The sequence below is a fragment of the Pelodiscus sinensis genome, chromosome 15 (genome assembly GCF_052426305.1).
Source record: "Pelodiscus sinensis isolate ZL-2025 chromosome 15, ASM5242630v1, whole genome shotgun sequence".
Lineage (NCBI taxonomy): Eukaryota > Metazoa > Chordata > Testudines > Trionychidae > Pelodiscus > Pelodiscus sinensis.
Window position 1 is genome coordinate 4,200,613 of NC_143066.1, and position 17,965 is coordinate 4,218,577.

The 17,965-nt window shown below is 48.6% G+C and overlaps 1 protein-coding gene across 4 annotated transcripts in view; it reads right to left on the reverse strand.

The window, feature by feature from the left end:
• The window catches only part of RAB11FIP3 (RAB11 family interacting protein 3), a 110,623-nt gene that overhangs the window by 29,160 nt on the left and 63,498 nt on the right, over positions 1-17,965 (reverse strand). For 2 of the 4 annotated variants that reach the window (XM_006113864.3, XM_006113865.3), the window contains exon 4: positions 4,290-4,477. In XM_006113864.3, coding sequence (XP_006113926.3) covers positions 4,290-4,477 — 188 coding nt within the window. Of the gene's footprint in view, positions 1-4,289; positions 4,478-14,861; positions 14,974-15,775; positions 15,941-17,965 lie in introns of those variants that run through there. The other 2 variants (XM_075899076.2, XM_025180095.3) reach the window with 2 other exon arrangements.

A 17,965-nucleotide genomic window follows, 5' to 3' on the forward strand; every position in this document is an offset into this window, starting at 1 on the left:
GCAACGGTACGCATTACACCCACATTTCCAACTGTGCTTATCACACGTTTGTTCCGGATAACCCTTAGGGAACGTCACGGGCTACGGCAGCATTAGAACGGTCCTTGGATGCTGGAAGCTGCAACACAAGTGCTCTTTGAAGTTTGAACCGAGTCTATCAGGTGCCCGTCCAAGCCTGTCTCAGGTGCACCGTGGGACTTGGCAGAGTGAGACCAGGCGCGATTTGGTCAGGAAAACCAAGCGTGAAGCGTGCTCGGCTCACGGGGCCAAGAACACCGAGCGAAATGATTCTGGAGTTAACCCCACAGATTGACGTTACAGTCAGCTACATCCTACACATGAGCCTGTTATTTCTCTGAGTGCTGGGTGATCCTATTAAGAACTCAGCACTGGGGGTTAGCTGGTCGGCGGCACAGATCCTGCGCAGCTGCACAAAACAGCAACGTTTCCTGTAAGTCAGCCACTAACCTAAGGAGCTCCTCTGGCTTGTACTGCGGAGAGCGTTAGGCAGGCAGTTGGACAGACGCGGGGAAGCACTGCTGTGTTTGCCACGGGTTTGACAGAAGAGTCATAAGTGACGTCTGAATTGGCATATTAAGCCCTCATCTAAATATGCATGAGATCCGCTGCTGACATCCTGCTACTGCATTTGATTAAGACAGGATACACAAGCCATCAGTCACTGAAAACGCCCTGCCTTACATAACATTTGTACAAGGCGCTGAAGTTAAGTGCTAACTCTTTTCACCTCCAATTAGGGATTCTGATGGTGGACCAGTGGAGTCCACCATTGGAGAAAGTCTAAAGCCACGTCTATACTTAACACAGAGATCGATGCTGCAACGGTCGATCTTCCAGCGTTCGATTTAGCAAGTCTAGTAAAGACACACTAAATCAAATGCTGAGTGTGCCCCATCAATGCTGGTGCTTCTCAAATTGCAAGGGGTAAGGGAAGTCAACAGCTCCCGCTGCAGAGATGGCGCCAAAATTCAAATTAAGGTACGTCAACTCTAGCTATATAATTAATGTAACTGGAGTTCTGGATTTTAATTTGAACTTCCACGTAAGTATAGACATGACCTAAGATACCCCAACTTTGGTTCCAAGCAGACACTGCTATTCATGCTAACCCAAGAAAGAAAGAAGCCAATGCACCACCACCCTTCCTTCCTGGACTCCAATGGCAAATCAGAGATCCTGTCATTTAAAAATGCTGCTATTTATGAGGACTTGGCTTATTACATTATTCACTAGCTACAGGAAAAAAAGCATCCCACCACTGATAAATCTAATAATAAAGTTATGAATAAGCCACTTAAGACAAAAATATATAGCACTGAAAAGACTCCAGCCTTACGCTGCTAAGAGAAGGTTTCCATCTGAGCAGAAGATGCAAAAGCGAGTCCTTTCAGCAGATAAATTCAGCTTCAACCTATCAGGATTCTGCACCGCTTCTTACAGGCGGAGGAAGTACCGTTAAATCTCTAACTAGCTACATCACCAATGATGCTATCCAGCCTGCACATTTTTAGGAATGTCTTTCATGCACAAGGTAAGCAAACAGACAGAGGCTGCTGGGTTGATGCTCAAGGTTACAAATGAAGGGAGGACATTTTACTCATCAGGAAAGAAACAAGACAGAAAAACAAAAACAAAAAAAGCAGATGAAAGAATTTCCAAAATAAATTCTACCCGCACAGGAAACCCTCGCCATTCCGGGTGGATGGAAGAACGCAACCACCACAAATGGCTAAATTTGCGAATACCGAGAGCCATGGCTCCCAAACTCACAGCAGCTCCCCCCACCGGGCCAGGACAGGAGACTCATGAACAAGTGGAACCACAAATAACGAAGAGCTGAACGAGGCAGATCCCTTCAAGAACAGAATGGGCCCTATGCAAGGGCCGTGTCATGAAACAGGCTTGTGCTGTTTCACACACACCACTGTAAGGTGTTAACGGTTTCCAAACCCTACGCTAATCTTTCTGATCAACAGCGGAAAGGTTTACCCAGGTTCCTACAGCCGAAGGGACACAGGCTTGAAGGTCACGGATGGAAAAATCACCTTTCCAACTACGGGCAGCCTGAACCTCTCTGCTGGAGAGTCTCACTGTGCGACAGATCCATGGGCGTGCAATAAACGTACAAGCAGCCGCTCCGCAGGGGGCCTGCCTCAGGGCCTTTTAATCCCGCAGTCAGATTCCGGGGGTCAATATTCTCCCTCCCACAATTTTCAATTTCTTACGCTTCCTTCCACATTTTAATCCTCAGGTTTCACAGTTATTTAAAGCTCGTTATAAACCGTCGGGCTCCACACCGGTTTTACAGGACACTGCCTGGCTGAGCAAGTTAGAAGGGTGGGGGGGAGGGCAAAGCCCCATAAACAGGCCCCCTCCCCCACCATTAAATCTAACTGCGAGGGGCCCAGTTTGAATTTAAAAATTCCCCAAGCAAAGGCTTTTGTACCTACAGGCAGGCGAGTCCAAGACACAGAGCCACTGTTCCAGGGGGCCGAGGCGAACGCACGCAGGCCGGCATGTTTTGCTGAGCCGCCTTGGTTACATCTCACGCCGTTCGGCGGCCTACCCGCTTGGAAGCTGATTATGCACTGAGAGTTAATCATCGCTGAGCAGAACACTCCTGGGCCAAGTGCCGCTAATCTCCTGTCCTCTGTAACCCCCTGGGCCCCTCGTGGGAAGCCCCCTTTCAGCACCGGCACCCCACTGCGCAAGGAAGCACTTTCAAGTCGCCCCCTCTCCATCTCTGGAAGAAGAGCAGCGAGGGTGAATGAACAAGGAAATACCAACCTGGTCCAGAGACCTCTGGACTCAGCTGAGCAGCTGCCCTATTGTACAGGGACCACCTTAACTAGTAGCCTGTCCCCTCGAAAGTTAAACAAACTTTGGTCTTGGCAACGGCCGAGGAGGTCGTTAGTAATGACCGTACCAGTGGAAACCTGGCAGAATGAGACACCTTCACCCTTCCCTGTTCTCTCAGCATCATCCTCTCATTTCCCCCCCATGAGCCCCGAACTAGTCTATAAAGTGCCACCAGACCATTCATTGGTTTTTTAACCTTCACAGTGTTGTCTGGGGGGGAGGGGGGGGGGGGGGGAAGCAACCCATTCCTCCAGAGGAATGTCAGAGTTGCTCCCGAGACCACATGACAGATTGCTTTTACTCAGCCCTACAACCACATTTTTCAGACAAGTCATCATGCTGGGATTATGGTTACTCATGCATCTTGCAAAGCAAGGCGTGGGTGGGAGCACTAAGAATACGGCTCCTATTTTAAGAAGCCAAATACCCAAAAATACCCGTTTGTGGCATTTACATGTTTGGCTTTGCTCCTCCAAGATCTGGGGGAGATCTCAGGACCCAAACAGAAGCAGCTTGACCAGTGACTGACTCTGAAGCCCTCTCAGATGTGCACAGGAAGAGGCACGTTCTGTGTCTAGGATCCGAAAGATTACCACGCTAATTAAGGTAATTACAAACGGGCAGAATATGCCAGAATTAAATATCCTGAGAAGCTAGTAAAGTTACAAATACTAACTAGGGATGAGTAGTGTGGTTGATTTAACCTATAAGCTTTTGCTTATTGGTTAATGCTGTAGAATACACTCATTCCTCCCCCACCCGTGCCAGTAGGTTAGCAGCAGGCTGGCCAGCAGCCCAGCTCAGTCCCAGCTTGTGCTGGGTCCAGGACCTACCCCCGCTGCAGCTCTGCATTTCACGTGTATTAGGAGCCAAGCGGGCAGGCAGCCCAGCTCAGTTTTTGGCTCGCGCCAGGTCCGGGAGCTCAGACCTTGCCCCAGACAGGAGCTGCTGCCATACTGCACTGCTGCCTCTGTATCAGAGGCAGCAACGTAGGGCGACAGGCAGCCGATCCTGAGGGGAGCTGGTTTTTAAACCGGCTCCCCTTGCAGACTAGCTCCCACCTGACACCCCGCACTGCTGCCTCTGATACAGAGGCAGCACCAGAGTGGCAGCGGGCTGGAGCGCACTGGCTGCCGGCCCCATCCCCAGGGACTATAGAATAGTCGAATAACCAATACGAATCCATGAGGTTAGTCGACTATTCAATTAACCGATACTGAACATCCCACATACTAACAAGCCATTGTTCAAGCCAGAAAGACCCAAAACCAATCATCTAACCTTGCTAGAAATTCAAATCACAGGTACCCGTGGAGTTCTGTTTGCTCTCCACCAAGAGTGAATTTGGCCCCACTGCTGTTATCTTCCCCCTCCCTCTTGCGCATCTGCCAGGAGTGAGCAGCACTGACCCGTTCTCTGGCTCCTCTATAGGGTCGGTGAACTCTGAGTGCACCGTGGAATCAATAGCACTGTCGGTTTCTACTTCGTCATGCATCTCGTGCTGCACCAGCGTGCCGGTGTCCTCGTCGGTGAAGGTTTCGCACTCGCTGTAGGTGCTCTCGGAACCCATGTAGGCGCTGTCAGTCACCTCATTTGCCTGTTAAACACGAGAGAAAAAAAGTCTTAGCTGCGCTTACCACGTTTTGTTCTACAACAGGAGCATCAAATGTGCACACGCTGATCCAATGCAAGAAAGATGCAGGCAATAACGAAGAGTAAAAACAAAGAAATCTCACAAGTCTCATGACCAGAGGTGCAGTTACGTATGCCCCAAACCCACCAACTGCCTGTAAATGGACAGTCATAGCTCAAGTAGGGATGTTCAAATGCATTGAAGCAACTGTATCGCTGCTGAAAATTTCAGTGGCTACACGGTTACACAAAGAGGGCAGTCCGTACTGGTACCCCCCCCCCCCCGCTGTTTCTCCGGAGCCTGCGTGTAACTGTGGACACTCATTTCTAGTTGGAAGAGATCAAATTTCACTAACACCAGCATTTTGGGCTGCCGGATACAACACCGTCTCCTGCAATACAGAATTGCTTTCAGCTTGCACATGCTTTGCCGTCACGTCAGTGTTTAGAAAATGTTGAGGACATTTGGGGCACTTCAACCGAAATACAAGCATAATACACAGGGGAGGTGGCAGAAAACAGGAGGCTTGCAGCCTAGCCAACAATGGGTCGGACAATCTTATTCCTTTCATCCCATTCATGATAAAAGGTTCGGCTGTTTAGCTTGTTGGGGTTCTATGGTGATCGCTACGGAGACTGCGGTGACGTGGACTTTGCTGCTGCAAAGGACTGATTACTGCTGCCGCGAGCCATCCTCCATCCCTCAAAAATAGAAAAAGAAACATGCTTAAAAGTCTTAAGGCGCCGTTCAACCTGCAAGGGTGGAGACCGGTCAGTCTCCAGGAGACCTGGAGAGAGTCTTTCCAATGGAAAAGTGTTGTGACCGTAGTTTTGAGCTGCTTTACTAATTACTTCTCATGTTCTATACGGGGTGGCATGAGCCAGTTGTCACTTGGAGTCAGGGGACCTGGATATTCTTCCTGGCCCCCAACTGGCCAGGCATGTAACCCCTAGACAAATGCATTCACCTCCTGCCCTTTGCCTTTTCTGGCTATTTAGACCGTAAGCTCACTGGGGCAGGGAACGTCTCTCAATACTTCGGCGTACAGCGCCTAGCCCAACCTCTCCCTGAGCTCAGAGGGGGGCTCAGAGCTACTGAAATACGAGTAACACACTATGGGGCAGGAACACGGTTCCCTTCACTGCGTTTCCTTTTGGCACTTCATTCGCCTTGGACAGCGAAACGAGGCATTTTCATTTCTGAGTCCCAGCCACGATAAACGAGGCATTTTCATTTCTGAGTCCCAGCCACGATGCTGATCCCACAACATTTACGTGAGCTGCCTTTCTAGTGAATGTGTCCCACGGGAGCAGCTGAGCAAGAGAAGGAGCTGCCAGACTCTCGCCCAGGAGTTCAGGACACAGACTAGGGATGTTAACATTTTAAATAACTAACCAGTTAAACGACAGATTTACCCAGTTAACCTCGGAGCAGCCCCAGCTTGTGGTGCACATCGGCGGGCTGGCTGTGGGCTGCTCAGGCCGGACTGCTGGTTAACCAGTTACCCCTCAGCATTACCCGGGAAGGGTGACGCTTAACAGATAACCAGTTAACCCTTCACATCCCCAAAGCGGACTTGACCTGTGAGGGAGATGAGCAAGGGCAGGGTAAGAAACCTTTCCTATTGGGGCTTATGCCAGGTTCATTTTATTTTACGTCTCTCTCATTTCTCCTCTTTTCTTTGTGAGGCAGACTCCAGGGCTCTGACAGCTGGGTATCCTGCTGAAAAACTGCCCCAGGTAACAGGTAACGCTGCTGCTTTCATCTCCCCCCTGCCTGGAAGAAGCAGCAAAGGGCCATGTGCAGGCTTTACCACAAAAGCCGGAGCCCTGAAGGCTCCAATGCAGCAGCAGGGAGCCCGCCACGGAGAGCAACGGAGGCAGAGTGTCGGAGGGCCCGGGTGCACGGCTACGGGAGCCGCAGGTTTGCTGGAATCCCTTGCAAGGCTTTTGCTGGCAGCGTGTGCCATGACCAGCATCCGGCCACCACCACCCCCGGCCCACAGAACTCAGGAGCGTCTGCGTTGTCTGACGTTTACCCAAGCGGATCAAAGTGGCGCGGGGACGGACGCCATCTTACTCCAGCAAGGCGGGGGCGAGGGGCTTAGAAAGCAAGCAACGCCTTTAGTGGGCCCGCTGCAGGAGAGCGATGTCAAAGCCAGCGCCTTGTCACCCGCCCAAGCCGACGCTCAGGGGCTGTTTTAGAAGAGATGCTGCCGCCCGTTTCCCATGGGAGGGAGGTCTAGTTTGTAGCCCTGTAGCCATGCTGATCCCAGGCTACTAGAGACACCCGGTGGGGGACGCAGCGACTGTTCTTGCACCACCCTGTGTCGGAGAGAGGCCAGCTGCCGAGCTCAGAGCACTTCAGGGCTGGGCGGTGGACTCCGAGGGTCAGAGCCACACGCCGCCGAACGGACTGTTGAGAGACTAGTTACATGTTTCCAGGGGCCATTCAAGGTGAAGTGGCCAGTTAACGCCTCTCCAGTCACAAGGGGCAATGGAGAACAACGGCTGGGAGGACGTTCGTTACAGATTTATGGCAACAGGCCATAAAGCCCGCGTCCCTGGTCAGCCCACGGCTGTTTGCATCGAGTGAAGTTAGGACTAAGCTCCCCGGCGGGTCTTTCCGGAGGCCTGGGCAGGTGTCCCGAAGCAGGGACAAAGGGCAGCCAGGGAGCGAGCGCTCCGTGGAACGCGCGCCCGCACAGAGCGACTTTGAATCGTTTGTCTGTGTGCGTTCTCGGAGACCAGCGACGGGCTGTGTCCACACAGCACCTTGGGCAGCTTTTATCTGCGCTGCACCACTCTGTACAGGGGGCTGCAGGAAGAAGCACCAGGCAGGGCCGCCCGATGGCTTTTGGCGAGTAACCTAAGAGCTGTTCGTCTCCTGGAGTCTTGGGAGAAACAAAGCAGCCCAGGGCATCGCTTCAACACGATAAACCCGGACTCCTGTAGCACAGGCCAGGGAATCCCCCAGCCCTACCTCCAGCAGCCGCAGTGGCAGCAAAAGTGACAACGTCTGCTTAGAACGGACACGGTTTTACCACCATTAGGGATGTACAATCCCAGTTCATTCGTTAACTGGTTAAATGTAATGTTTAACCAGTGACAGAGAGGACTGGCCGGGGGAGGGGAGGGGAGGGGGAAGATACGCTCCAGCCTGGCCGAAGCAGCCCCTCCCAGCGATGCACCTGGCCCCATGGGGCTGGAGCAGACAGACCCTCCCCACATAGTTCACCTTTTACATCCCTAACCACCATGTTCCCAGTAAAAACCACCGGCACACTCCACACACTGAGAATCCCTGGGAGAGGGCAGGCCTCACTCGGCTCCGATCCGGACCGGTAAAACCTGCCTGATTTCAGTGGAGTGACTCCCAATTTACACCGGTGCAAACGAAAGCAGGACCAAGGCCAAGCTCTTCATTTCAAAGACGGATCTCTGGGGAGAGCAGCTTCCTTTCCAACCGTGCACCCCCCTCCAACAGCACGAGTGCTTCCCAGCAAATCAGCCTGCGCAAGGTGCAGTAGAATGTGTGTTTGCTAACCACATGGTGCGTTTCTTCCTCCAGAGCCTCCATTTTCTTTGTTGTGCAGAACAGCATCCACTCCTGGGCAATTTATCACCAGTGACTAACACACTTGCACACACGCAGGCGGGGTCATTTGCTGACTAACATTTTTCAGTCCAGCCTCTAGCTTTGAAAAACGTGCAGCCTTTGTTCGGAGGTGAATAACTTGTGAATTCGCCCACAGGGTCTCTGTTGGGTGCTTCTAACAACACACAAGACTAAGTAAGGAACATATACAAAAGCATCTACTTAGTGGGCAGGTGGTAACAGAAAGTGCAATGCCTGAAGCAGGAGACAGGAAAAGGGTGTTAGACGCAGAAGCCATTGTTTCCAACGGGATGGAAGGACTGTCGCCTTGTCCAAGAAGGTAGAAATTCATCGGTTCCACATGACGGCTCTATGGCATCACAGCCAATTCAACCACCACATTGGTTTGTCCGTTAGTGGGCAGGCAGCTAGGCCCCACTGCCATTTGATCCGTACCCCTTGTAAGCTAGGTCCACGGAGGTGCCAGCTGTCAGAAAACACTCAAGGTGGAAGTGCTTAGCCACTGAGCTCAAGAATGGAGAGACACGTGGAAAGAATTAAGGCCCTCACAGGGCAAAGATACACTCAGCAAACACACACCTAATATCCAAGCGGCGCATGTACGTAAATCCTTTCAGGACCAGAGTCTAAGTCACCAAGATGATGAAATCAGGTCGGCCAGTTTAATACTGCTCTCAAGTGGCGGCAAGAAATTAGCCAAGTATCTAGATAACAAGGGAAAGAGGCTTTTACTAACTTGAAAATTAAACCCTTTCAAAATGTTCCTAGGTGTAAAGTACACGCTTTCGTAGGTTTGCTCAGAGATGCATTAGCACAGTATGGTGGAGAGTTAGTTGTGTGGTAGAGGAGTGCAAATAACAGGAAAGCAACTCTGACTGCTTCTACTATTGACATACCAGGAAAGCAACTTTGTCTACTTCTACTATTGACATACAAGGAGGAAGAATGTTTCGGGTACCGGATAATTTGTATTAGCATAAAAATTAAGCGAACTGAAAGCACAGGGCTAGACTTCCATTAAAAAAAGGTTTTTGTGGTTACTGCATTGGTTGGGAGCTGGTCGCATTTCACTGCTGGGCAGCATACTTCCCAGAATACAGACTTCCTTGGCGCTACTTTGTGGGGACAGTAGTAAGAACAAGCCAGCCTTTTGGTTTGGGGGGCCAACAAACTTCTGTTCCAGATTGGAGCTGCTCTGCTAGACAGGAAATAAGAAACCTGATACAAGAGAAGGTTCCAACAAGCAATACGAGGGCAAGTAAATGCTGTGTCCTTAGCTGCCAACAACATCTATAGGTCCCATTGAAAATTTCCATGGAATATTTTGGCCTGTGTTTTCCCACTGGGTTTAAAAAAAAAAAAAAAAAAAAAAAAAAAAAAAAAAAAAAAAGTCTTTCCATAATACTATTTCCAGCTTTGGATTATGAAGTCCAAAACCTACTTTCCATCTTTTTCCAAGAAAGAAAACTTCCTAATAAAACCGCTAATCTTTTAAGAGCATTTTAAAGCAGACAAGTAGCATACATGAAAACAGCATGACAAATGAAACCAAAAAATAGATATCTATATATTTCTGAAATATATATCCATCTGTCCATGGGTCTGTTTGTTCAAGAACTCCTCCTAAAAGGGTAAGGGCTAGGACCACCAAATTTGATAGGATAATAGGAAGCTTCCTAACTTAAAGCAAGCTCAGGGTTTGGTTGTGCCAGAAAAATGGCAAGTGCCAGGAATGAGACTGTTTTCCATAACATGGAAAGGGAGGGGCACAGAGAGGAGGGAGATGATACTGAGAGCAGCCACTGGGGGCAGCGAGTGCAGGGGAGAGCTATACTGCAGAGTGACCACCAGGAGCAGCCACACCACCAAGAGAGGGGCCAGCTGGAGATGGGGCTCACCATCTTGCCTGCCACCAGAACGGGTACTCTCCTCCCCGCAGCTGTAGCACTGGGGTGGGGGATGGCTCCACTGATCAGGGGAGGGCAGGAGAGATCGTCCCCACTGGCCGAGAGTTGTGGGGGGAGAGAAGGCCACATCAGGTAGGACACCCCGCCCAGAGCCCCTCACCCCTCATTCTTGCATCCACCCACATCCCCAGACTCCTGCTGAGCCCCTCCTCAACCCCCACTCTGACTCCTGAACACACCCATGCCCTCAACCTCCTGCTCTGGCGCCCCCCCCCATCGCTAGGGCCCTGCCCCAACTCCTGTACCCCCCAAACTGCCAGCCCCTTATCCTGAAGGACGCGGGCAACACCAGGTAAGTCATCTAGTACTTCATAAAAAATAAATGCACTAGCCTATCACGTCAGCTACAAAACCCAAGAAAGTAAACAGTTAAGAAAATGGCAATTTTACACCGCCCCCATGATAAACATTCTGGTCCAATACAAACATTTCATTACAAACAGCTCAAGGAAATGCAACTACATGGCAAGTTTGAAAGAGCTAGCAGCTGTTAGAGACAGAAGTAGTCAAAGCAGTAGACAAAAAAAAAAAAGAGCTTCAAGTTTTGGACTTAAGTGACCGGCACCTCAAACAGCGATAAAATTTTCTTCAGTTTATACAGAAGACTTTCCCTTTGCTTTCAAAGCATAACAAATGGCAGAGTCCTCTGGTCCACTTTTGTCTGGAAAATGGACTAAAGCAGGATTTTAGAGCAGAAAGTAAGAACAACTTTAACTACGGACAGATGATCACCAACACCATATGATGCCCCACATCCATGATAACAGACACAGAACTCTGCTTAGTTCAGAAAAAACATGAGAACCAACACTTATTTCAAAAGAAACAACAGATTTGGTCCTATTCTATGACTTGCCATCATTTATTACCCAAGTATAACGCCATCCTTGCAGAGATGGAGAGGGTAGTGACATATGCGTATTCTTGTCATTCTTTAAGTAGAAAAATCTAAGACGACACCCCCTACCTCATTCATCACTTCACCTCCAATTTGAATACACTGGTTGCTATTGAAAAGTCAGCATTTAGCACAAAGTAACCAATGCTCACCATTGACACCTATCAATTCACCCTGCAATTACAATAAGAAATACTTTATCTGTACTATCTATTTGTAAATATTGACTTTTTATACCTATATTATGGGGGGGGGGGGGGGAATCTATGTTCTACAATATAGGAAGTTTTTGACTTCCTAATGGTCAGGGTGGTGAAACACTGGAATAAGTTGCCTAGGGAGGTTGTGGAATCTACATCTCTGGAGTTATTTAAGAGCAGGTTAAATAAATATCTATCAGGGACGGTCTAGATCAGACAGTATTGGGTCTTGCCATGAGGGCAGGGGACTGGACTTGACCTCTTAAGGTCCCTTCCAGTTCTATTATTCTATGATATGATTTATTGTAAGGTAAGTGTTTCTTTTTATTGAAATAATGTGTTTAATCTCTCATTAACCGACTTTTGCATATCACATGACAGGCTCTAGTATGTTTTGGAAGTTACTAGCCAATGAAAGTGGGTTTTTTCCAATTAATCTCTGAACACACTACTTAGAATTAGAAATGAAAGGCTAGCAGATAAATTTTTCCCCTCCCTCCCTAACAATGATTTGTCTAATGTTTAGATTCCGGTTCTATAACACACCATCTATCTGGTATAATGTTATAATCTTACTGGCCTCTCTATTTGCAACAAACCTCTCTAGCATTCTCTGGTATGTCATTTCTACTTAATTATGTAAAACATGACCTTGCTGGGCCTATATTAGATTTTTCTTTAATATACCACACACACTCAAGTTCCAACTGCTTGATAACCCAAGTGTTTTCAGAGCTGCAGTGTGCAGGACTTTGAGTTTTACATTTCACAGCACAGAGTAAATATTAAACCTCAAGACAAAATGCAAGAAAATTATCTTAACCTACTTTTCCCTCGTCCAAAGCAAGGACAAAAAGTTAATATATATCCTGGCAAACTATTGCACTGCAATTTAGCCAGAGCTCCTTTTACAGCTCTGTGTAAACAGGTTTCTCCTACAGCCATGCAAAACCATGTGTAGGGGATTTCAATGTGTGTTTTATATTAACAGACAAGAGGTAAGCACATTTTCAAAGAACCCCCCGATCCAAGTACACGCTGGAGACGTGCTCTTAATGCTCGCTAAGGGATCGGATGCACATGTGGATCAGGCTGTTGTAAGCTTCTCGTGTATAGAAGGCAAATAGATTATTGTGAATACTTTTAGCTCCATTTAAATAAACAACTTATTAACGTAATTTAAAGTTTATAGCAAATAAGAGAAAGCTTAATGGAGATTCTCATTTCCTTACTTAAGTGCAACTGTTACTGTAAGTAAGCTTCAGAACTAAAAAGCAATACAGGGGAACCTCTCTTGTCCGGCACCATCTGTGGTCTGGCATGATTTGAGTTAGCCAGATGTCCACTTATATCATGGGTGAGGCCAAGTTTCCTGCAGTCCCGTAAAGTTTATTTACAGCCACCAGTCCTGGCGCTCAGGGTTCTGTGCTGGTGGTTAGCTCTAATTTAGCCCAAAATGTCTTCCCAGAGCCCACTAAGCAGAGGAAATGTAAGTACAGCTGCTAGACAATAGGACCTCCTGAGGTTTGGCACCAATCAGGTTCCAAGGATGCTGGACCAGAGAGGTTCAACCAGTACAAGAAAGGTTAGAAAAGCAGCAGAATGTTCTATATGGAATGAATAATTAGTGTCTCCTCTAAAATGAAGCCTTTCACGATTATACAAGCTTTCTTCAGGCCCCGAGAAAGACATTTGCAGCAGCGATGCACACTAGGCTATTACAGATCTGCGGTCAGATCCTGAGGGTGCTGAACTAGAGAGGTTCAGCCTGTACAACAGTCTAACAAAATGTGCCAGGCTGCCATGATGCAGGAGGAAAGGCAGTGTATGGTTAAATCATGAACCTGGTTGCTGTTTTCATGTCTGCCGTGTACTTCCTGTGACCTTGGGTTACTCATTTGCTCGCTCTGTGCTTTATTTTCCCCATTCGGAAAAGGGAGAGAATGCTTTTGTCGAAGGTGTAAATTCCCTGGTGTCTGTAAAGCATTATCAGGTCTTTAGAAAGCAGGAGGTACACAGCAGAGCAAAACAGCATCGCATGTGAACAGCGGTAATCAAAGGAAATGTATTTCCAGCAAGTGCTATTTTATTAATGTGTAGTTGTTCCTGCCCCTGCCCTCCAAACACGCAAGCTCACTCAAAAGCCACCTGTATTCTAAAATCCAGAGACTTGAAAGGCTGTTGTTCCTGACCACAGAAATTAGGAAGCTAGCAAAGTCTTTGTTTCTTAGCAAACATCAGCGTATTTTTAGATTCATGCCTCTATTCATCTCACAGTCAAAACAATGGGATTTTGAGATCAGGTGAACCTGTGCCAGTCCTACCATCACAGAGAGATCTGCCACGGGTATTTCCAGTTTCATACCCATCTCCATTCTAACAAGAGCCGACAATCCATTGAGTCTGGGGACAGAGAGAACATGCTTCTTTCTGGAGTAAAGCCCCACCAAACTGTACAACTCCACAACAAAACCCAAGCCCAAGGGACACCACCACAACATTCCTCTTTGTAATGAGGAAAATTCCAGTTCACACTTTACCTCTGTTCAATGATTCTTCTAATCTTTCCCACCTTTGTGCAGAATAAATTTTGTTATGTGCACCAAGGCAAGCGCAGATGTGCACCATCAAAACATGCTGCCAGCTGTGGGTTCTCTGCTCATCAGCTGGGCAGCATTGGAATCTCTCCCGGGCAGCTGCCTAGCGCTCAGCTTACAGTGAACGCTGCCTCCGATACCTTAACAACAAATCAAGAGTGCAAGGGCATTTCAAATACCCAGTGACGCAGGCTCCAGGGTCACACTGCATGGAGCAGGCCAGCAGTTTGGGCCTCAGGATTAAGCATCCGGATTCCCACCCAGTTCTGAGCTCAACACTTACTCCTCTCAAAACCCCAGGGTTGAAAGAGCCCTCAGGAGACCATCAAATCCAACCCCCCAGTGAAAGCAGGACCAGTCCCTGCTCAATCGTCCCAGCCAGGGCTGTGTCTTACAAACCTCTGGGGATGGAGATTCCACTCCCTCCCTAGGGAACCCAGCCCAGTGCTTCACCACCCTCTTCAGGAAATAGTTTTTCCTAATATCCAACCTAGACCTCCCCCACGGCAACTCGAGACCATTGCTTGAGCCGCTCTCTAGCCTCTTGGGAACCCCCTTCAGGGAGTTGAAGATGCTGTCAGATCGCCCCTCATTCTTCTTTTCTGTAGATTGAATAAGCCCAAATCCCGCAGCCTCTCTTCAGGGACGGTCCAAACAGAGCTTGGTCCTGCCGTGAGGGCAGGGGCCTGGACTGGACGATTTCGAGGTCCCTTCCAGTTCTAGAATTCTACGATTCTCTAGGTCATGTGCTCCACCCCCCCTTCCTGATGTTGCCCTCCGCTGGACTCTCTCCACTGTGTCCACGTCCTTCTGTCCCCTTTCGGTCAGGTAAGGTGCCCCGGAGCAGAGGCCCAAATCAAATAGCTCTGGAGAGACCCCGGGGTTTTCCTTACACTGGCTGCGAGCTCCCAACCAGCATGGATCACATGTCCACAGGAGGAGAGGGGACTCTCCTGCAGTCTCCATCTTTGGAAGCTCACACTCACTTCCTGAATTTAAATCCATCCGGGGTCTACCTCAAACCCAAATACCGTGCCCCACCCCCTTCTCAAGGCCCGGCCTGCTTACTCTGCAGAGATGGCGTATGGGGGGGCGGGAAGACACCCCGACACCACAGCTCCCTCCTTCGCCTCCTGCACCCTGCGCTGCAAGCCGAAGACTCCCGGGGGGGGGGGGGGGGGGGCAGGGCAGAGGGCAGGAGCAGCATGGCCGCGGGGAGAGGGGCAGATGAGATGCTGGCACATGACAGCCTCCTGGCCCAGTCAGGAGCCCCTGTCGGGCGGTCACCGCGCTCCAGTGAAACAATAACCAGTGCTGCTAAAAATTAAAGACCTTCCCAAACCACGACCTTGTTAAAACAACACCCGACTGTGTGCATGTGGGATGCTGTCTCAGCGCTGCTGTGCAAATCTACGCCTGGAGACAGCAAGACATTCAATGGCTTTGCATTGCTGTACCACAGGCCACCAGCTGTAGGGCCACGAGCGCTCAGGCGTGGCGGATTTACTCTGATCACACCCTTAGTGTGGGGCAATATCCAATTGCTTTTTGTAGGTGCCTGCAATTCTAACTCCACCCAATGGGTGCTGAGAATTACTCACCTTGCAGGACACAGCCTGGACAAATTACAATGCTTTTCTAAAGCTCGTAGGTTCAAGCTTTTAAACCCTGCCTTCATTACAGGCCTATCCAGGCGGTTTTCAGTGGGGCAGGATTTGCCCTAGATTTAGCCAGCGAATATTTCAATAAAAGGCTCATCGAAAAGCAGTTACCAATTTCTCACAGAAGCGGTCTTCAGGGCAGCTGAACCACCAGCAAGCCATACTTCCTCCTGCACGAAGTCCCCCACCAGAAACACCCCCCCCCCACACACACACACACAAATTAGGTAGTCCAGTGGATTTGATGAAAACCAAATCACAACTCTCCCAGCAGGTTAAAGACAGAAATTCTCTTCATTGGAGTGTCCTTAAACTTCTTACCTACAGCACGGAGGCGTTCCAGATTGGACTGAAATTTTGACCCCTGCACTACCATGGATTTCTCTCCCCCCAGCTGTGCAATCCGGAGAGTTTCTCCTTTGAATGAAATGCCTGGACCTCAGGTGAACACATATTGCTGCCCCTCTGCAGAGAAACGCACCTCCGGCCACACATTAGTGCAACTCCCAGCTATTTCTGGCAGGGAGGAGGGAAGCAAAGTTCAGGAAGTATTCACGCTGGTTTTAACAGACTAACCTCGGGTCTCTAAACAGAGTTCCTTTTGTTCTTGACCTTCCAACCTCGCTGATAACAAATGTGTGAGCGAATGCATTTCCCTCCTGCCATTTTACAGATAGTTTGATACATGTGACTTTCAAAAAAGAAAAAATTCCCCTCCTTCCCCCTTAAGAAAAGCCACCAAACAAAGACTCAAGTGAAGGTGTGCACAATTTCTCTTTCTTCCCAGCACAGCGCATTCCATGTCAAGACTTTGTTTTTGCACTGAAAAGACGGGCACATCTGGCTGGTCTAAAGCCCTCTACAAGTGATCTGTGGCACTTCCATTCCCCGATGACTTCTGTCTCCCTCACCCGACTTTAGGACTATTATTTTGTTACACGAGACAAAGCTGAAAAGAAAAGAAAAAAAAAAAAAGATCCTGAAAGACCTTTTCTGGGCCTTTCAGGAGTAAGGGGAATGCGACTTGTAACTCAGAAGTTATGTTTTGTGGCTCCTGCTAATTATTACCCTGTGCTGTTAAAGAATCAACATTTCATGACTGAACCAAAAGCAACCAGGTTTACGGCACCTTGACAGCATCATTTACTCCTCATTTCTCTGCCTCGTCTGCTCGTAGACTTTAAGGTCAGAAGGGACCACTGTGACCAGCTAGTCTGACCTGCACATTGCCAGACCCCACAACCTCACCACTCACCACCCTATAACCGCCGCCTGAGCTACTGAAGTCCTCAAATCAGGATTTGAAGACCTCAAGTTAGAGACGCCACTGCCGGCTCTAGTTTAAGCCAGTAAGCGACCCATGCTGCAAAGGAAGGGGACAGAGAAAAGGAATGTTTCTTACATTACCTGTGATACCGAAATATTTTTTAAAGTTAAAACAAACATTTGACTAGAAGGGGATTGTTTTCCTTTATGCTCTCCTACCAAGGAAAGGCAACAACAAAACCTCATTCAAGTTCATGAGGAACCTCTGACTGACCATTGTGTTACCAGGGAAGTGCTAAAGAATCCGAGTTTTCTAGAGTCCTCCTCATTGAAGTATGTTGAGGTCTCCTGATATCAAATCAGAGCGTCCCTGAAAATACCAAGGTTTGATGGTGCACAACTCCTAAACCACAAGTTCCTCTTTTCAAGGGAGGATTTAAAGTTCCTCTTGGCTTTCTGGCTGACACAGGCTATAAACCTCTTCAAATAAACCACTGCCCTGCCCAATCAGGCCTCGACCTCACAGCAATGCCAGGAGCCTCCAACAAAGACACTCAGTGCTTTGCTCTTCAAAAAGACCACAGGCTCTTGAAATTCTACCCAGAACTGCAGCCTCGTTGATGCTAGCTACTGCCACAGCCCTCGGCGAATGGAACGCCGGTTCCCAGTTTTTCTAGCTCCCCGTCCATTGTCTGTGGATTGGAGAGAACGATTCCATCCCTTTGCCTAAGGTCTGACGTTTGTTTTCTAACTTCAAATTCTTGGATCCTATTTTGGGCAAGATAACTCCCTTGTCAGGGGCTCTTCGGCAGGCAGCAAAGCGGTCCCACTGCATCGTCATCTATGAAGAGCCGTGTATCTTTAGAGGTTGTTATTTTCTCTGCTTCCATTTTTGTTAAGGAACATAAGCATCTACGAAGGGCAATTTTGCAGCAAACCATATTAAGTGTTCCCCATTCCAACCAATGGAAGGGGCCAAGCAAAGGAGTTGCACCAATGTAACAATCTGATTCAGAAACTGGATTTAATTAAGTCAGTGCAATTGGTCTCAATAAGCCTTTAGGAATGCGACATACAAGCAAGTCTGGCTGATTTACTGGATTCTACCATTAATGTTTTTGCATCATGAACAAAGGGATGTGAAAAAAAACTGAGTAGTCCTGTGGCATCTTAGGGTACGTCTAGACTACATGCCTCTGTCGGCAGAGGCATGTCAAATAGGCTACCCGACAGACAATGAAGCAG